We start from the raw sequence: 16,654 nt of genomic DNA, 5'->3' as shown, positions 1-16,654 counted from the left end.
CAGAGACAGGATGGAGGTGTTCCAGAGAAGGGCAACCAAAATGGTGGGTGGTCTCCATCAAATGACATATGAGGAGAGGTTGAAGAACCTGAATGTATACCCTTTAGGAGAGGAGGAGCAGGAGTGATATGATACAGACCTTCAGAAACTTGAAAGGTTTTAATGATCCATGGTCAACAACAGACCTATTCCATTGGAAACAATTTAGTAGAACTAGGGGTCACGATTTAAAACTCCAGGGAAGAAGTCTTAGAATCAATATCAGAAAATATTTCTTCTGCCTGGAATGACCTTCCGGAGGAAGTGGTGAAGACTAAAACTGTGAAGGATTTCAAAGGGGCATGGGATAAACACTGTGGATCCCGAAAGGCTAGAGGATGGGAATGAATGAAAAGAAGCATGGGGGTAGTGGGCCTGGGGGAAACCTGCACGGAGCGGCAATTACTACCCTTAACAGAATCATGGGAGTAACCTGCACAGAGCGGCATTTACTACCATGCGAAGCTTGCTGGGCAGACTGGATAGACCATTTGGTCTTTTTCTGAAGTCGTTACTATGTTACTATGTATCTGCTTACAGAGGAAGAATTGCAACATAAGATGCTGGAAGTCCTCCAGTTTGTCAACGCCCCTAAGGAGATCGTGGCGATTCCCATCCATGACATCTTTAAGGACCGTCTCCTTTGGATGTGGGAGCACCAGATCTCCATTTCTCCTGTCAATAGGAAGGCGGATACCACCTATTTGGTATAGCAGGCTGTGGGATTGGAATGGCAGCACCTCCCCACCAGTGGGTGGTAGTGGAGTCCGCCCTGAAAATGGCCAGGCACTCCTGTACCCACGCCTCTGCTCTTCTGGGGCGAGATCATAGGGAACTCGATGCTCTGCGCAGAAAACCTGCATTGCCGCCTACCAGTTGTATATGACCCAGTACAACCAGAAACTTTGGAAACGAGTCCAGGACCTCGCAGAGAGCCTGCCGCAGCAGCAACAGGAGTCGTTCTCAGCAATTGCCCTGCTAGGTTTCGAGACTGACAAACACGAGGTGAGGTCCATCTACGATGTGTTTGAGACCGCGGCCCAGGTAGCCAATGTGGGCTTCGGTGCCCATATAATAGCCTGGCTCAGGGCCTCTGACCTCCGTCCAGAAGTACAGGAGACGCTAGCTGACCTCCCCTGCACAGGAGACAAACTCTTTGGGGATAAGATCTGGGATGCAGTGACTCATTTGAAGGACCACCATGAAACCCTACAACAGTTCTCCGCTAGTGCTTCTGACGCTCCTTCTTCTACCAGGAAGTCTTCCAGGCCAAGTTCCTGGAAGTCCTTTTACAGGCAGAGGAAATATTATCTTCCAGCCTTTTGAGCTCGCACGCCGCACAGTAGCTCCAGGGGCCGCTCTCGTCAGCAGCGAGCACCCAGGCCTCAACCTGCCCCCACAAGCCCCATCCACAGGCTTTTGACTGGCAGTGAGGGAGCACGAGTCAGCCGAGCATACCCCTGATGCCGGATCCCCCAGTGAGAGGAAGGCTCATGACTTGGATCCATTCACATGCCCCTTTCCCAGGCTGTTGGACTACTTGTGGTACCTTTCCGTGTCTGGGCTTCAAACCAGCTCAGTCAGGGTCCATCTTAGTGCTGTTAGTGCTACCATTGGCGTGTCGCTGGCACACCCATATTGGTGCAGCCTTTAGTGGGTCATGTATGAGGGGCCTGCTCCAGTTGAAGCCCCCTCTTCAGCCTCCTGTTGTATCCTAGGACCTCAAAATTGTCCTGGCATGGCTCATAAGTCCTCCCTTCGAGCTGTTGCGTTCCTGCGACCTGAAGTTCCTCACCTGGAAAGTTATTTTCCTAATGGCGGTTACTTCGGTTCACAGAGTCAGTGAGCTTCAGGCCTTGGTTATGTACCCGTCCTGTACGAGGTTTTTTTTTTCATGATTGTGTGATCTTGCGTACACCCCCTAAGTTCCTACCTAAGGCTGTGACTGATTTCCACATCAGTCCATTGTCTTACCCACCTTCTTTTCCAGGCCTCATTCCCATCCAGGGGAACAGGCCCTTCATACTTTGGACTGTAAGAGGGCCTTGGCTTTCTGTTTAGAACGCACAGCCGGTCACAGGCAGTCCACTCAGCTCTTTGTGTCATTTGATACCAATAGGCTGGGAGTGGCAGTGGGTAAACAGACTCTATCCAACTGGCTGGCGGATTGCATTGCCTTCTGCTATGCACAAACAGGCCTTCAGGTGACAAGCCGAATCAAAACTCACTCTATGTGGGCCATGGCAACATTGGTGGCTCATCTCCGAGCTGTCCCTATTGTAGAAATTTGCCGTGCCACAACATGGAGTTCTCTTCACATGTTTGTGGCTCACTACTCCTTAGGCAAAGATGGGTACAGGACAGTGCCTTTGGTCAGTCCGTCCTGCACATTTTTTTTTCAAGATTGAACTCATCTCTTCCTGCCTAGCAGCCCTGGTTGAAGTGGGGCCACAGTTGTGTTGTGCCTGTTTGCACCTATTGGTCTCACCTGTTAATGGAGACAGCCTGGAGCTTGGTATTCACTCACATGTGAGGACTACCATCTTGCTTGTCCTAGGAGAAAGCACAAATGTTTACTTGTAACAGGTGTTCTCCTAAGACAGCAGGATATTAGTCCTTAGGAATCCAGCCCGCCACCCCGCGGAGTTGGGTTCTCCTTCCGGTTTGTTGTTTTATTTTTTTTCGCTTGTATTGTTTATCTATGTTACGAGACTGAATGTGGACCTCGTGTGGACATGTAGATAGTGGCTTGCTGGGCATGCTCAGTGTACTAATCAAAGCTTCTAGAAACTTTGACAAAAGTTTTCTGTGCTGGGCTCCATCAGATGATGTCACTCACATGTGAGAACTAACATCCTGTTGTCCTAGAAGAACACCTGTTACAGGTAATCAACTGCGCTTTCTCCGATTAGTTTTAAATATGCTAATTGCTAACTTCATGGAGTGCCCCCTAGTCCTTCTTATATCCGAAAGAGTAAATAACCGATTCACATTTATCCGTTCTAGACCTCTCACGATTTTAAAGACCTCTATCATATCCCCCCCTCAGCCATCTCTTCTCCAAGCTGAACAGCCCTAACCTCTTTAGTCTTTCCTCATAGGGGAGCTGTTCCATCTCCTTTGTCATTTTGGTCATCCTTCTCTGTACCTTCTCCACTACAACTATATCTTTTTTTAGATGCGGTGACCAGAATTGTACACAGTACTCATGGTGCAGTCTCACCATGGAGCGATACAGAGGCATTATGATATTCTTCATTTTATTCACCATTCCCCTCCTAATAATTCCTAACATTCTGTTTGCTTTTTTGACTGCCACAGCACACTGAACTTTATGATAAGCAACTCTGCTTTCTCTCTATGCTTTGGTAAACCCTCTATAGGTCCTCCTGGAGGTAAAGTGCCATACACTTTCCAACTGTTTTATGCATTTTGTTGATGCATTTAATGTTTTGGTATTGAAATATAGAAACATAAAAACATAGATATGACAGCAGAAAAGGACCAAATGGTTCATTCAGTCTGCCCAGCAAGCTCATGGCAACTTCTGCTGCGTCATACAATTCCCCCCAATATCTAACAGCCTCCCAGACCATCAAGCCAGGAGCCGCGTTGCTTGCTGTTTGAGTCTGATTCCCATCACCTCTTGCCATTGAAGCAGAGAGAATGATGGAGTTGCATCAACAGTATGAAGGCTTATTGGTTAAGAGTAATAACCGCCATACCAGCAAGTTACCCCATGCACTCTTTTCTTCGTTTCCATCTTCTATATAATTCCCCTTTTCCTCTTTCCTCCCTGCCGTTGAAGCAGAGAGCAATGTTGGAGTTGCATCTTGTTCTGGATTTACTAGGGAGTTAGCAATCTGTTCTGAATCTGATTCTTGATGGGAGGAGCAATCAGATAGTAGTTAGCAATCCGTTTGGGATTTGTAGTTATATATGAGAGTTGAGGGTGGATCCTTGGACCAGTGGCAGATGAACACGTCCCCAGGGAATGATCCCGAGAGGAACCACCGGTCAGGCTCAGAGTTAGGAGAGAAACACACACTAGTTCTTTATTAGACAGTATACTGAACCACTAGAGATGGCAGTAGTGAGCTGGTAAGCCTAGCTGGGCTGTAGTCCCTCAGATACTGGAACAGCGATCCCTGGAGGCTGAGCTGAAGAGAGACTGAGATATAGTAAGTAGGCAGGGTATGCAGATAGTAACACTCACACAATGTCCCAATGAAGCCCATGAGCTGAAAAGTATAGGCCCTCGAGGAGCGAGTACCTGGTTCCAGGGAAAGCTCAGAGAGAATGATGGTAACTCACTGATGTAGCTGATATAATTGGTAGTGAAGACTTCCAGGCAGAGGAGTATACGAAGCAAGTCTGGGATCAGGAACCTTGAGGAGCGAGTACCGGTTCCAGACTGTCACCTGAAAAAACAAGGAGAGAGCGAGGTCCCCGAGGAGCGGGTACCTCTGGTGAGTCCGAAGAGGCTGAGTAGCTTAGGTAGCGAAACCCCTTGCTAACTCGATGTGTTAGCAAATTCTAAGACCTTAAATATCCGTAGCGGGTGATGTCATCTTCGGGGGACGCCCCCGAGGTTCACGCCAATGCTGGTACTTCAGTGAGGGTCGCGCCGCGCGCGCTCCCCTAGGCCTCCAGGAAACATGGCGATTGCAGCGTCGAGCTGGTTAGGGAACGCCCGAGGACAAGTGGCAGGAGAACACCGCGGTAGCCAGTCTTCCCGCGGACGGAGAGGGAGGCGCCAGAGAGGTAAGGAGAGCGGAGAGAGGGCGTCAGGCACCGACGGACACAACACATCTGCTGCTGAAACAGAGAGCAATATTGGAGTTGCATCAGAAGTATCAGGCTTATTGGTTAAGGATAGTGACTGCCCACCAGCAAGTTACCCCATGCACTCTTTTCTTCATTTCCATCCTCTAATCTTTAGGCATCCACAGGGTTTATTCCATGCCCCTTTGAAATCTTTCACTGATTTCACCACCTCCTCTGGAAGGGCATTCCAGGCATCCATCACCGTGAAGAAATGTTTCCTGACATTGGTTCTGAGTCATCCTCCCTGGAGTTTCATTACATGCCCCCTAGTTCTTTTGATTTCTTTCCAATGGAAAAGGTTTGTTGATTGTGCATCATTAAAATCGTACATGTATCTGAAGGTCTTTATCATATCCCCCCTGCACCTCCTCTCTTCCAGAGTATACATATTTAAGATCTTCAATCTCTCCTCAATTCATTTGATGGAGACACCCCCCCCCCCCTGATTTTTGTCACCCTTTTCTGGACCGCCTCCATTCATTCTCTGTCCCTGTTGAGATATGGTCTCCAGAACTGACACAATACTCCAAGTGAGGCCTCATCAATAACTTGTACAAGGGGATTATCACCTCCATTTTCTTACTGGTTATTCCTCCCCCTATGCAGCCCAGCATTCTTCTTGCTTTAGCTATCGCCTTGTCACATTGTTTCACCATCTTCAGATTGCTAGCCACTATCACCTCAAGCTCCCTCGCTTGCTTTGTGCACAACAGCCCTTCATCCCCATCACATACAGCTTTTTTCAGATTGCCACACCCCAGATGCATGATTCTGCACTTCTTGGCATTGAATCCCAGCTGCCATATCTTTGACCACTGTTCAAGCCTCCTTAAATCACGTCTCATTCTCTCTACTCCTTCCAGCATGTCCACTCTGTTTCAGATCTTAGTATCATCCACAAATAGGCAAACTTTACCTTCAATCCCTTCTGCAATTTCGCTATTAAAATATTGAACAGGACCGGTCCCAACACAGATCCTTGCGGCACTCCGCTTAACACTGTTCTCTCTTCAGAGTAGGTTCCATTCACCATCACAAGTTGTCTTCTATCTGTCATCCAGTTTGTAATCCACATCACCACCTTGGCGCTCACTCCCAAGCTTCTCATTCTATTCACAAGCCTCCTATGCAGGACCATATCAAAAGCTTTGCTGAAATCCAAGTAGATCACATCAAGTGCTCTTCCTTGATCCAATTCTTTAGTCACCCAATCAAAAAAATCTATCAGATTTGTCTGCCAGGTCCTTCCTATGGTGAATCCATGCTGCCTCAGTCCAGCAATCCTCCTGCCTGTAGATAGTTCATTATACTTTCCTTCAGCAGAGTCTCCAATAATTTTCCCACCACCAAGGTGAGAGTAACTAGCCTGTAGTTTCTCGCCTCCTCTCTGCTCCCACTCTTGTGAAGCAGGACCACCACTGCTCTTCTCCAATAACCCGACACCACTCTTGTTTTCAGGGATCTATTGAACAGGTCACGCACCAGACCCGCTATCACATCTCTGAGCTCCCTCAGTATTCTGGGATGAACCTCATCAGGCCCCCATGGCTTTGTCCACTTCCAGTTTTCCTAGCTCCTCCCATACATTTTCTTCTGTAAATGGAGTTTCACCCACTCTACCCCCATCCACATTCTTGTTAACTAGCGAAGGTCCTTCTCCTGGGTTTTCTTTAGTGAACACCGAACTGAAGTATTTGTTTAATATTTCTGCCATTTCTTCATCTCTCTCCACTCATTGATCCTTGTCACCTTTCAATTTCACTATACCACTTTGGACCTTTCTCCTTTCTCTGATGTATCTGAAAAATGTTTTGTCACCTCGCTTTACCTCTTTGGCTATCCTTTCTTCCGCCTGAATTTTTGCTTTCTTGATTACTTTCTTTGTCTCCCTCAGTTTCTCCAGATTTTCTTCCTTGTGTTCCACTTTTTGGGATATTTATATTTCTTGAACGCTGTTCTTTTTGCTTTTATTATGTCAGCCACCTCCCTTGAGAACCAGATCGGTTTCTTATTTCTTTCTTTTGTTTACTTTTTTAACATATAGATTTGTAGCTTTTGTAATTGCGCCTTTTAGTTTGACTCACTGTTGTTCCACTTCTCCCATTTTCTCCCAGTCTTCTAGTTCTACCTTTAGGTACTTCCCCATTTCGACAAAGTCTTTATTTTTGAAATGCAAAATTCGGGTCTTTGTGTGACTTCTCCGCATCTTATTTGCGATGTCTAATCTTACTGTTTGATTATCACTGGTACTGAAGTGGGCTTTCACCCAGACATTAGAGACATTCTCACTGTTAGTGAGCACTAGGTTGAGCATAACACCCTCCTTCATGAATTACATTACCATTTGTTTTCAAGAGAGCCCCTTGCAGGGCATTCACTATGTCTCTGCTTCTGGTAGATTCTGCAGAAGGGATGCTCCAGTCTTCGGCTGGCATATTAAAGTCTCCAACAATCAGCACTTCTCCTTTCCTTCCCACATTTTAGATGTCTTTGACCAGATCTCTATCCAGTTCTTCCGTTTGAGTAGGAGGCCTGTAAACCACATCAGTAAAAATGGATGAACCATCATCTTTTTTTAGGATAGCTGATAATGTTTCCTCTCTAATCCATTTTCCTTGCAGTTCCATTGCTTGGATATTGTTTTTGACATAAAGAGCTACTCCTCCCCCTTTTCTGGCCTCTCTGTCCTTCCTTAACAAGTTATATCCTGGTGTGGCCGTATCCCAATCATGAGAATCCCTGAACCATATCTCCATAACAACAACAATGTCCAAGTATGCCTCCACCATTAGGACCTGCAGGTCTGGGATTATATTGCCCAAACTATGAGCATTTGTAGTCATAGCTTTCCAATATTTTTCCTTTGATTTATTGCACTTTGTGTGTATCTTTTTTGCTTTTTTCTGCTGAATGATTTTGTGATTTTCTCCTCCCACATCCTTTATTTCTTGGGGGTGACATGTCAGTTTCCTTCCACCCTCATTCTTTAGTTTAAATGTCTGATAATATATGATCTGAATTTCTCACTTAGCATCTTTCTTCCTGCTACAGACAAATGTAGGCCATCCTTACCATATAGCCTTTTACTGCTCTGTATACAACCCCAGCCTCCAATATATCCAAAACCATTTTCTGTACACCAGGTTTTGAGCCAGGAATTGAAATTATTTATATGGCATAGCTTCTCATTTCCCTTTCCATAAACAGGTAATACTTCTGAAAAGGCAATAGTCTTTGCAGTGTGTCTTTCATCTTGCCTAGATTTTGGAAATCTTTTTGTACTTCTGTACATTTTATATTGCTGTTTTGAAGTTTGCAGAATAGAAGAAAAACATTGAAATACTATTAATAATACTATTAATAATATTGCATCCTTGAGCAAAATGCTGTATAGGTAGTTACTTAATTATAGATGCAATAGTGATGACATAGGTATGTTTTTGCATGTATGTATATCCTACAATGGAAATTTTTTTGAAATTGAATTGTACAACTTGGCTGAAATTTAGCCAGGAAATCAGATTAACTCTACCTTACTTAGGACAAAATGCCTTGGAATATGTAATAGCCATAGCTTAATATATCACCTGGAAAGTGGCACCCTCAGCAGGATAGCGGCTCCAACCAGTGGAGGCACATTGGTTTAGTGCTGATTCTGAGAGAAGAATGCCTGCTTTTAGTACCCAGTGAGCTAGCTATACTAAAGGATTTTTTCCATTTTCTGGCTCATCCCTTAGAAGTCTCCCAGGCTCAGCTCTATGTATCTTACAAGATAATACAGGAGTTTTACAATTAATTCTGTTGGTTTGTATTTTAATTTTAAAGATTTTAGAATCTCCCACTGTACTGGTGTTTTCACATGGTGATTACACCACACGCATGACATGGCAAAGAGGGAGTATGAGTTAATAATTGCAGCTTTTATCTATAAGCACCCAGAAACATATTAGAACGCATGCTAATGAAGATTAGAGTCAATATTTAGACATGAGTGGTGTCATGAATTATTGAATATGAGAACTGCGAAGTTTAATTATGAAAATGAGTAAAGAATAAAAAATAGATCTTGCATGCCAAACCGCTTACAGGCTACTGCTTTCATTATGGTCTGTAATATTTCAAAACTCCACTTGTTTCTTTTCTTAACTTATATAATAGCTTTCTTTGCTCTGAGCATGATAAACAGTTGAACAGATAATTATTATCCTTTCAGGTGTTGGTCCTATCACGTGTGCCACCAATTAAAAACCGCACTGAACTATTTGATTTTGAAAGTGCACAGAGCATTCCAAGGATCAAGTCTGACCCTTTATCCAGCAACATCTATTCCACATCAGAACGAGTTATTCTCACCTGGCTGAATACACATTATGAGAAGACAAGGAAAGATGCATGGAAAGAATGCCAGAAAGGTGACGTAAAAATGGGTACCAGGTTCCTGTTTCTCCTCTCCACCTTCCTTTATATAAACCTTAACTGCATGCCAGTATAGATCTGGCATTAATATGACTGCCAACATGTTATTTAGAAGTGCTACATTGCTAACCACAGTTGCACTAAATATAGCCAGCTATCTAAAACTTAGCTGGATAAGCTCCATCACAGGTCTGACTTATCCAGTTAACCTAGCTGGATAAGGCATAATATCAATAATCTGGCTAAGTTAGCTGGTTAAGCAGCCATGTCCTGGAACGCCCCCATCCTGTCCCCCACATAACTGGATAACTATTTTATTTATTTATGTATTTATTTATTTATTTAAAAATGTTTCTATACCGTCGCTAAGTTATATACCATCACAACGGTTTACAAATAGGCACATAGACTAAGGTTAGTAAATATAGGATATCGTACATTCTAACAGGTGCCAATAAAGTTCGGTTACAATTTCATAAATAAAATCATTATTTGAGTAATGTTGGTCAAGTCCAGGTATATTATTGAGTTACTATCTCTTTGAGATATTACTTCTTAAATGTAGGATTGAGTAAATTCATTCTCATCTGCATTACTCTGTACTTTCATTCTCTACCCTCCACACTCTTTAGTGAAGGCTTTTTTAAAGAGCCATGTTTTTAAATTTTTCTTAAAAGTTTTGAGATTATTCTGTAATCTGAGTTCAGGGGGCATCGTGTTCCATAGTATGGGCCCAGCCAATGATAAAGCCCTTTCTCTCACTTGGGTTAATTTTGCTGACTTTACTGAAGGGATTGTTAGTAGTGCTTTGTTTGCTGAGCGGAGGTTTCTTTGTGGAACGTGTACTCGTAAGGCTGTGTTTAGCCAGTCTGCTTCTTTATCATATATTAGTTTGTATATGGTACATAAGGCCTTGTATTTTATCCTGTATTCGATGGGTAACAATGTAAGTGTTACGGCTGTGGCTGCTGTGCTACCGCCTCACCACCAGGGGCCCCTCTAGTGCTGGCTTTCCTGACAGGCCCAGTCCATCTCCTATGTCCACTCTATGCTCTGGGTGTGCCCTCTTAACCCTGCCTGACAGTTGCCTCGGTGCTTCGGCATCGAGCTCACCTGGGCTCCCTGCTCTAGCCTGCCTTGCGTGGCCTTCGGGCCTATCCTTGCCTTGCCTTGCGTGGCCTTCGGGCCTATCCTTGCCTTGCCTTGCGTGGCCTTCGGGCCTATCCTTGCCTTGCCTTGCCTTGCCTTGTGCGGCCTTCGGGCCTATCCTTGCCTTGCATGGCCTTTGGGCCTTCTTCCTTGATTTCCATACCTGGCCTACGGGCCTTCCGTGTGTGTGTGTGTGGCCTACGGGCCTTCTGACCTGCCTTGCCCCGCTATTGGTGTGTGGCCTACGGGCCTTCCGTGTGTGTGTGTGTGGCCTACGGGCCTTCTGACCTGCCTTGCCCCGCTATTGGTGTGTGGCCTACGGGCCTTCCGTGTGTGTGTGTGTGGCCTACGGGCCTTCTGACCTGCCTTGCCCCGCTATTGGTGTGTGGCCTACGGGCCTTCCGTGTGTGTGTGTGTGGCCTACGGGCCTTCTGACCTGCCTTGCCCCGCTATTGGTGTGTGGCCTACGGGCCTTCCGTGTGTGTGTGTGTGTGGCCTACGGGTCTTCTGACCTGCCCTGCCCTGCTTGCTGTGCCCTGACCCAGCCTGGACCCAGACACTGCTGACTGCCGCCTGCCCTGACCCAGCCTGTACTTGACACTGCCACTTGCCGCCTGCCCTGACCCAGCCTGAACTTGACTCTGATTCTTGCTGCCTGCCCTGACCCAGCCTGGTACCTGACTCTGTTCGAGCTTCCTGTCTCTCTCCACCTGGAGCCACCCTGCTGGGTGGTGTGCACGACTCCTGTCCGGAGCCCAAGCGTAACAGTAAGTCTGCTAGAGTTTCGGTTATATGGTCCCTCCTCTTTTTTCCCGTCAGTATTATGGCTGCAGTATTTTGAAGTATCTGGAGTGGTCTTATCGATGTGCTTGGGAGTCCTAGTAAGAGTGCATTGCAGTAGTCAGTGCTGGAAAAGATAAGTGTTTGCAATACTGTTCTGAAGTGGGCGGGTGTGAGTAATGGTTTCAGTCTTCTGAGGACCATAAGTTTTGCGTAGCCTTCTCTTACTTTTATAGAGATGTGTTGCTTCAGGTTGATTTCTGGGTCCATTATTACTCCCAGATTCCTTACTTTTTCGGCTAGCTCAATTTTTTTGTTATTTCTTAGGGTTATTGGTGTTTGAATGATTTCAGTATGTTTTCTCTCTAGGTGAAGGAATTCAGTTTTGTCAATGTTGATGACCAGTTCCATTTGGTTTAGTAGTTGTTTAATTATGTCTAGGTACATGTTGGCTAGACTTAATGTTTTTTCAATTGTGTCGTCTATTGGTAGAATTAATTGAATGTCATCTGCGTAAATGTAATGTATTATCCCTAGGTCTGCCAGCAGATGACATAAGGGTAGCATATATATGTTAAAGAGGGTAGCAGACAGCGCTGAACCCTGAGGTACTTCTGTTTCAAGTTTAAATTTTTCTAATAATGAGTTTTTTATCTGGACTTGAAAGAACCTGTTGTTTAGGTAGGATCTGAACCAGTTTATTGTTTTGTCACATAATCCAATTTCTTCAAGTCTTTTTAGTAGTATTCTGTGGTTTACTGTATCAAAGGCTGCAGATAAGTCAAGCATTATAAGGATGTAATGTTTACTGTTATCAAAACCTCTTAGTATGTAGTCTGTTAGAGAGAGAAGTAATGTCTCAGTGCTGTAGTGTTTTCGGAAGCCGTGTTGTGATGGGTACGGTATATTATTATTGTCTAGGTGTTCAGCTAGCTGTTTCTGTACTGTTTTCTCTATTAATTTTGCTAATAATGGGAGGTTTGAGACTGGGCGGTAGTTAATGAGGATTAGTGGGTCACTGTTTTTCTTTTTGATGATTGGTTTAATGATTGCCCCTTTTAGTGTATCTGGCATTAATCCTTCAGTTAGGGATAGGTTTATGATATTAGTTAGTGTTGGGGTTACTACATTGGTAATCTTTTTTATCTCAGTTGTTGGTATTGTATCGATTTTATGTGGAGCAGGGTTTATATTTTTTATCATTGATTCAGCTTCTTGTTCTGATAGCGGATAAATAGTTATCCGCTCAATGCCCATAAGTTCAAACTTATCCTGCTAAGTGGTGCTGAATATCGACCTCCCTGAGAATTATTTTCAAAAAATTAATGTTCCCTGTACGTACCCAGATCAGTCCAGACTCCTGGGTTTATGCAGCCCTGACAGCAGATGGAGACAGAGAAAGTTTAACTGACACTGATTCATAATCCCTGGTACCACTTGCAGTTCCTCAGTATTTCTCTGTCACCAGCAGATGGTGGCTGGTGCATACACCTGCAGTTCTGTAGTGTGCCCATTTCTTTTTTCTTTCCTTTTTCTTTTTACTTAAGAGCCTTCCTCCCAGGGGCAGGGTTCCCGGGAAGAACCCTTCCCTGTTTGGTTGAGGTGGACGAGCTGGAGGTTGGTGACATTTTTGTATACTCGCTCCAGTGTGGTCCGTGGTGGTCCACGAGGCCGCTTAGGCTCTGGTCAGCTGCTTTTGGACTCTGCCTCTTCTTGTACTTCAGGATGGCCTGAGCTGGACAGCTCCCCTCAGCCTTAGGAGAGGAAAGCTTCTTTGTGTTTAGTAAAGTTATAAAAAAACCAAGAAAAACAGAGAAGCAGTTGGAGCTGAGCAGTAAGATTTAGGGCTCTACCAGCGGCCTTTCTCTCACTGGGGGAGCATTTTTGTGGCGGGGTTTGTGCTTGGTGGGGGGTGCTTGGTCCCGCCGCGTGGTAATGGTTCGCGGCAGGGCCTGCCAATTGTGTGGCACAGTTTCCTTGTGGTTAGGCTGCCTTGGTCTCTGTTCAGCCAGCGTACGTTTCGGGGGGTGAGGGGCCGTCGCAGCTTCCGACCCCCATGAAAAGCAGATGAAGCAGTGCAGGATCTGCCGCTAGTACTGCTTTGCCGAGGAATGCCCCTCCTGCGTCGGGCCCTTGGGCTCCGACGGCGTGGGAATGGTGGGCATTTTACCTTCCCCGATGGTTTTACCCATGCCATTGGAGGGGACAGGGACTCTCCTCCAAGGCTTTCCCCGGTTCACCCAGGCACTGTGGAGGGGCAGCAAAGCGCAGGAGAGGCATTGCCTCTACATCTCCCGGCAGGACTCGAGCGGTACTCCTGTCACCTGCTCCCCGCGCCTTTTCCCCGGTGTTTCTTTTACTTCTGCACAGTTTGTATTTGGCTCGGCAGGAGGGCCTCGGGTACCAGCATGCAGGCCTAGTTCCTCCTCCTTTGTCCCCAGGAGCTCCTGTTTCGACTGCTGGGCCTGGTCGGTCCAGGGGGAGTCTGTCTTCCGGGGTATAGTGGCTGTTGGGTCCAATGCGGGTGGACTACAATACAGATGACTCGGCCAGTTCCCCAGAGATCCCCATGGATTCGGGGGAGACATTGTCAAGGACCCCGGGTGCTGATCCAGATGCGGTCCACCTGGTTCCAGGGGACGAGGTGGAGGCTGTCCTGGTGTCCGAAGGGGATGATCCCTAGATTCTTCATTTGTTTCGGAGGGAAGAATTAGCTCCTTTGATTCCTCAGGTACTCAGTGAGTTAGGGTTAAAACTCCCTCAGGAAGATATAGACATGGATGGGGCGGATCCAGTCCTGGATGGGCTTCAGGGTCCCTGATCAGTGTTCCCTTATCATAGGTCCATGGAAAAGATGGTGGATCAGGAGTAAAGTACTCCCGATGCAGGATTGAGAGTGGGACGAGTGATGTCAAAGCTTTATCCCTTGCCTGAAAAGGCTTTATAGCTCTTTTCTATTCCGAAAGTGGATGCTGCAGTGTTGGCGGTCACTAAAAAGATGACTATTCCCGTGGTGGGCGCCGTGGCCTTGAAGAATGTTCGAGATCGTAAGCTGGAGGTCCACCTCAAGAGGATCTTTGAAGTATCCACGCTGAGTTTGCGGGCTGCCATTTGTTCCAGTTTCATGCAGTATGCCTGGCTGCATTGGGTGCAGGGTGGACAGACAAAGTGGGGTGTGGAAGAGGGTAGTGCGGAACGCTTTCTATGATTTTGTGAGGACTTTGTCTCATTTTATGGCCTCCGCTGTGTCTGCCCGACAATTGTTGTGTTTGTGTAACTGGTCTGCGGATGTGTCATCCAAATCCCATTTGGAGTCCCTCTCTTTCACGGGACGTCTTTTGTTTGGGGAGGACTTAGAGAGCAATTGATCAAACAATTGGGTGACAATAAGGTACACAAGTTGCCGGAGGATAGGCCTAAGACTAAGCAGTCCTTTCTGTCCCGGTCACATTTTTGGGAAGGCAGATGGCCTGGTCATACGAGAGGAGCCCCAGCCTCACAGAAACAGTTTTATGGCCGTGGTCAGTCCTGGGGGCAGTCCTTTCGGAGCAGTCGTAGGCCCTTCAGATTGTCCACAGGAGTGGGAGCTCCAGGGGCAAAATCCGCCCAATGAGGCGAGGCCGGCCCACCCCGTCATTCCTTATATAGGGGGCCATCTGGCTCGTTTCTACAGAGGAGTGGGCCAAGATCACGCAGGATCAGTGAGTGCTCAGTGTCATAAGAGATGGTTATGCTTTAGAATTTGCACATCCCTTTCGCAACCTCTTTCTAGTCTCCCCTAGCTGGTCGTTGGAAAAATGTCAGGCAGTTCGGGAGACTTTAGACAGGTTGCAGAAATTAGCGGCCGTGATTCCTGTCCCTCTAGAGGAACAGGGCAAAGATCAGTATTCCATTTACTTGTGGTTCCAAAGAAAGATAGCACCTTTAGCCTCATTCTGGACTTACAAAGGGTAAATGCAGCGTTAAAGGTTCCAAGATTTCACATGGAGACTTTGCAATTGGTAATTGCGGCTATGCACACTCGAGAATTTCTGGCTTCTTTGGATCTAATGGAGGCATACCTGCAGATTCCCATTCATCAGGCTCACCAGCATTTTCTGAGATTTATGGTGCCGGGTCAGCATTTCCAGTTTCAGGCCCTCCCTTTCAGGCTGGCCACAGTACCACGGACCTTCACCAAGATCATGGTGGTAGTGGCAGCAGCCTTACAATGCGAGGGAGTGTTGGTCCACCCTTACCTCGACGATTGGCTCGCCAGGGCAAAGTCGGAAGCCAGTTGTCGCACCGCAGTCCAGAAGGTGATTCATACTCTGGAATCACTAGACTGGGTAGTGAATTTGGCAAAGAACTATCTAATTCTGTCTCAGAACCTCGAGTATTTGGGAGCTCGGTTCGATACGAACAAAGGCAAGGTTTTCCTGACGGAGGAGAGAGTGTACAAGTTACAAACACAGGTTCAGCGCTTGTCACGGTTGTGAGTACCCAGAGCCTTGTATTTTTTGCGGGTTCTGGGTTTGATGGGTTCAATTCTGGAGTTGGTTCCCTGGGCCTTTATGCATATGAGACAATTACAGAGAGCTCAGTTGATGCAATGGAATCCGTGGTCGGAAGCTTTTCATCAGCCCGAGTCTGTCAATTCTCCTACACGAAACAATCTTTCAATCTACACCAATAATCTCCCACTTTTCACTTCCTTCCTTATTTACAATGACCCCTTTCAGACTATACCAATACGTATTTACAATGACTCCTTTCCTTCCTTATTTACAATGACTCCTTTCAGACTATTCCAATACTGCCACTCCAGTTAGCACACCCACTTGCAGCTTTTCAACTCGCAGAGTGTCTATTCTGATCATTATCCAGCTTTTGTTTAGATGGTTACATGTCTAACTATCGTTTAGCCTGTTACACAAAAAAAGTCACACTATTTATTGTTTATTTTTTATGGTGATACCAGCCCCTCAGTTTTAGTTTGTTAGTTTTAGTTGTTCCAAGTCAAATATTCCTTGTTCTATGTAATAGCATTCTTACATTCAGGTTAATGTTAAAATGTAAACTGAATTGATTTGTAACTCTGTTACATGAATTTCGGTATATAAAAAAAATGCTAAATAAATAAATAAATAAATAAATCTGTCTTGGTGGCTGCAGACGTCCAAACTAGTATGTGGTGTCAATCTGGAGGTACCGGATTGGATAATTCTTACTACCAATGCCAGTCTTTCTGGTTGGGGGGCAGTATGCCAGCGTCAATCGGCTCAGGGCACTTGGACGGAAGAAGAGGCCGCCTGGTCTATCAATCGTTTAGAGACCAGAGCTTTGAGGTTAGTCTTTCTGCCTCTGGTTCAAGGACCCTCAATGCAGTTCTTGTCAGACAATGCGACAATTATAGCTTATATCAATTGGCAGGGTGGAACCAAGAGTAGAATGGTGGCCCAGG

The 16,654-nt window shown here is 45.9% G+C and overlaps 1 protein-coding gene across 1 annotated transcript in view; it reads left to right on the top strand.

Moving 5' to 3' along the window:
* The window catches only part of CFAP47 (cilia and flagella associated protein 47), a 1,765,744-nt gene that overhangs the window by 647,262 nt on the left and 1,101,828 nt on the right, over positions 1–16,654 (top strand). Inside the window, exon 33 of the mRNA XM_029603108.1 lies at positions 9,080–9,278. Coding sequence (XP_029458968.1) covers positions 9,080–9,278 — 199 coding nt within the window. The remainder of the gene's footprint in view (positions 1–9,079; positions 9,279–16,654) is intronic.

The sequence above is a fragment of the Rhinatrema bivittatum genome, chromosome 5 (genome assembly GCF_901001135.1).
Source record: "Rhinatrema bivittatum chromosome 5, aRhiBiv1.1, whole genome shotgun sequence".
Classification (NCBI taxonomy): Eukaryota; Metazoa; Chordata; class Amphibia; order Gymnophiona; family Rhinatrematidae; genus Rhinatrema; species Rhinatrema bivittatum.
This window is presented reverse-complemented; position numbering and strand designations above follow the sequence as displayed.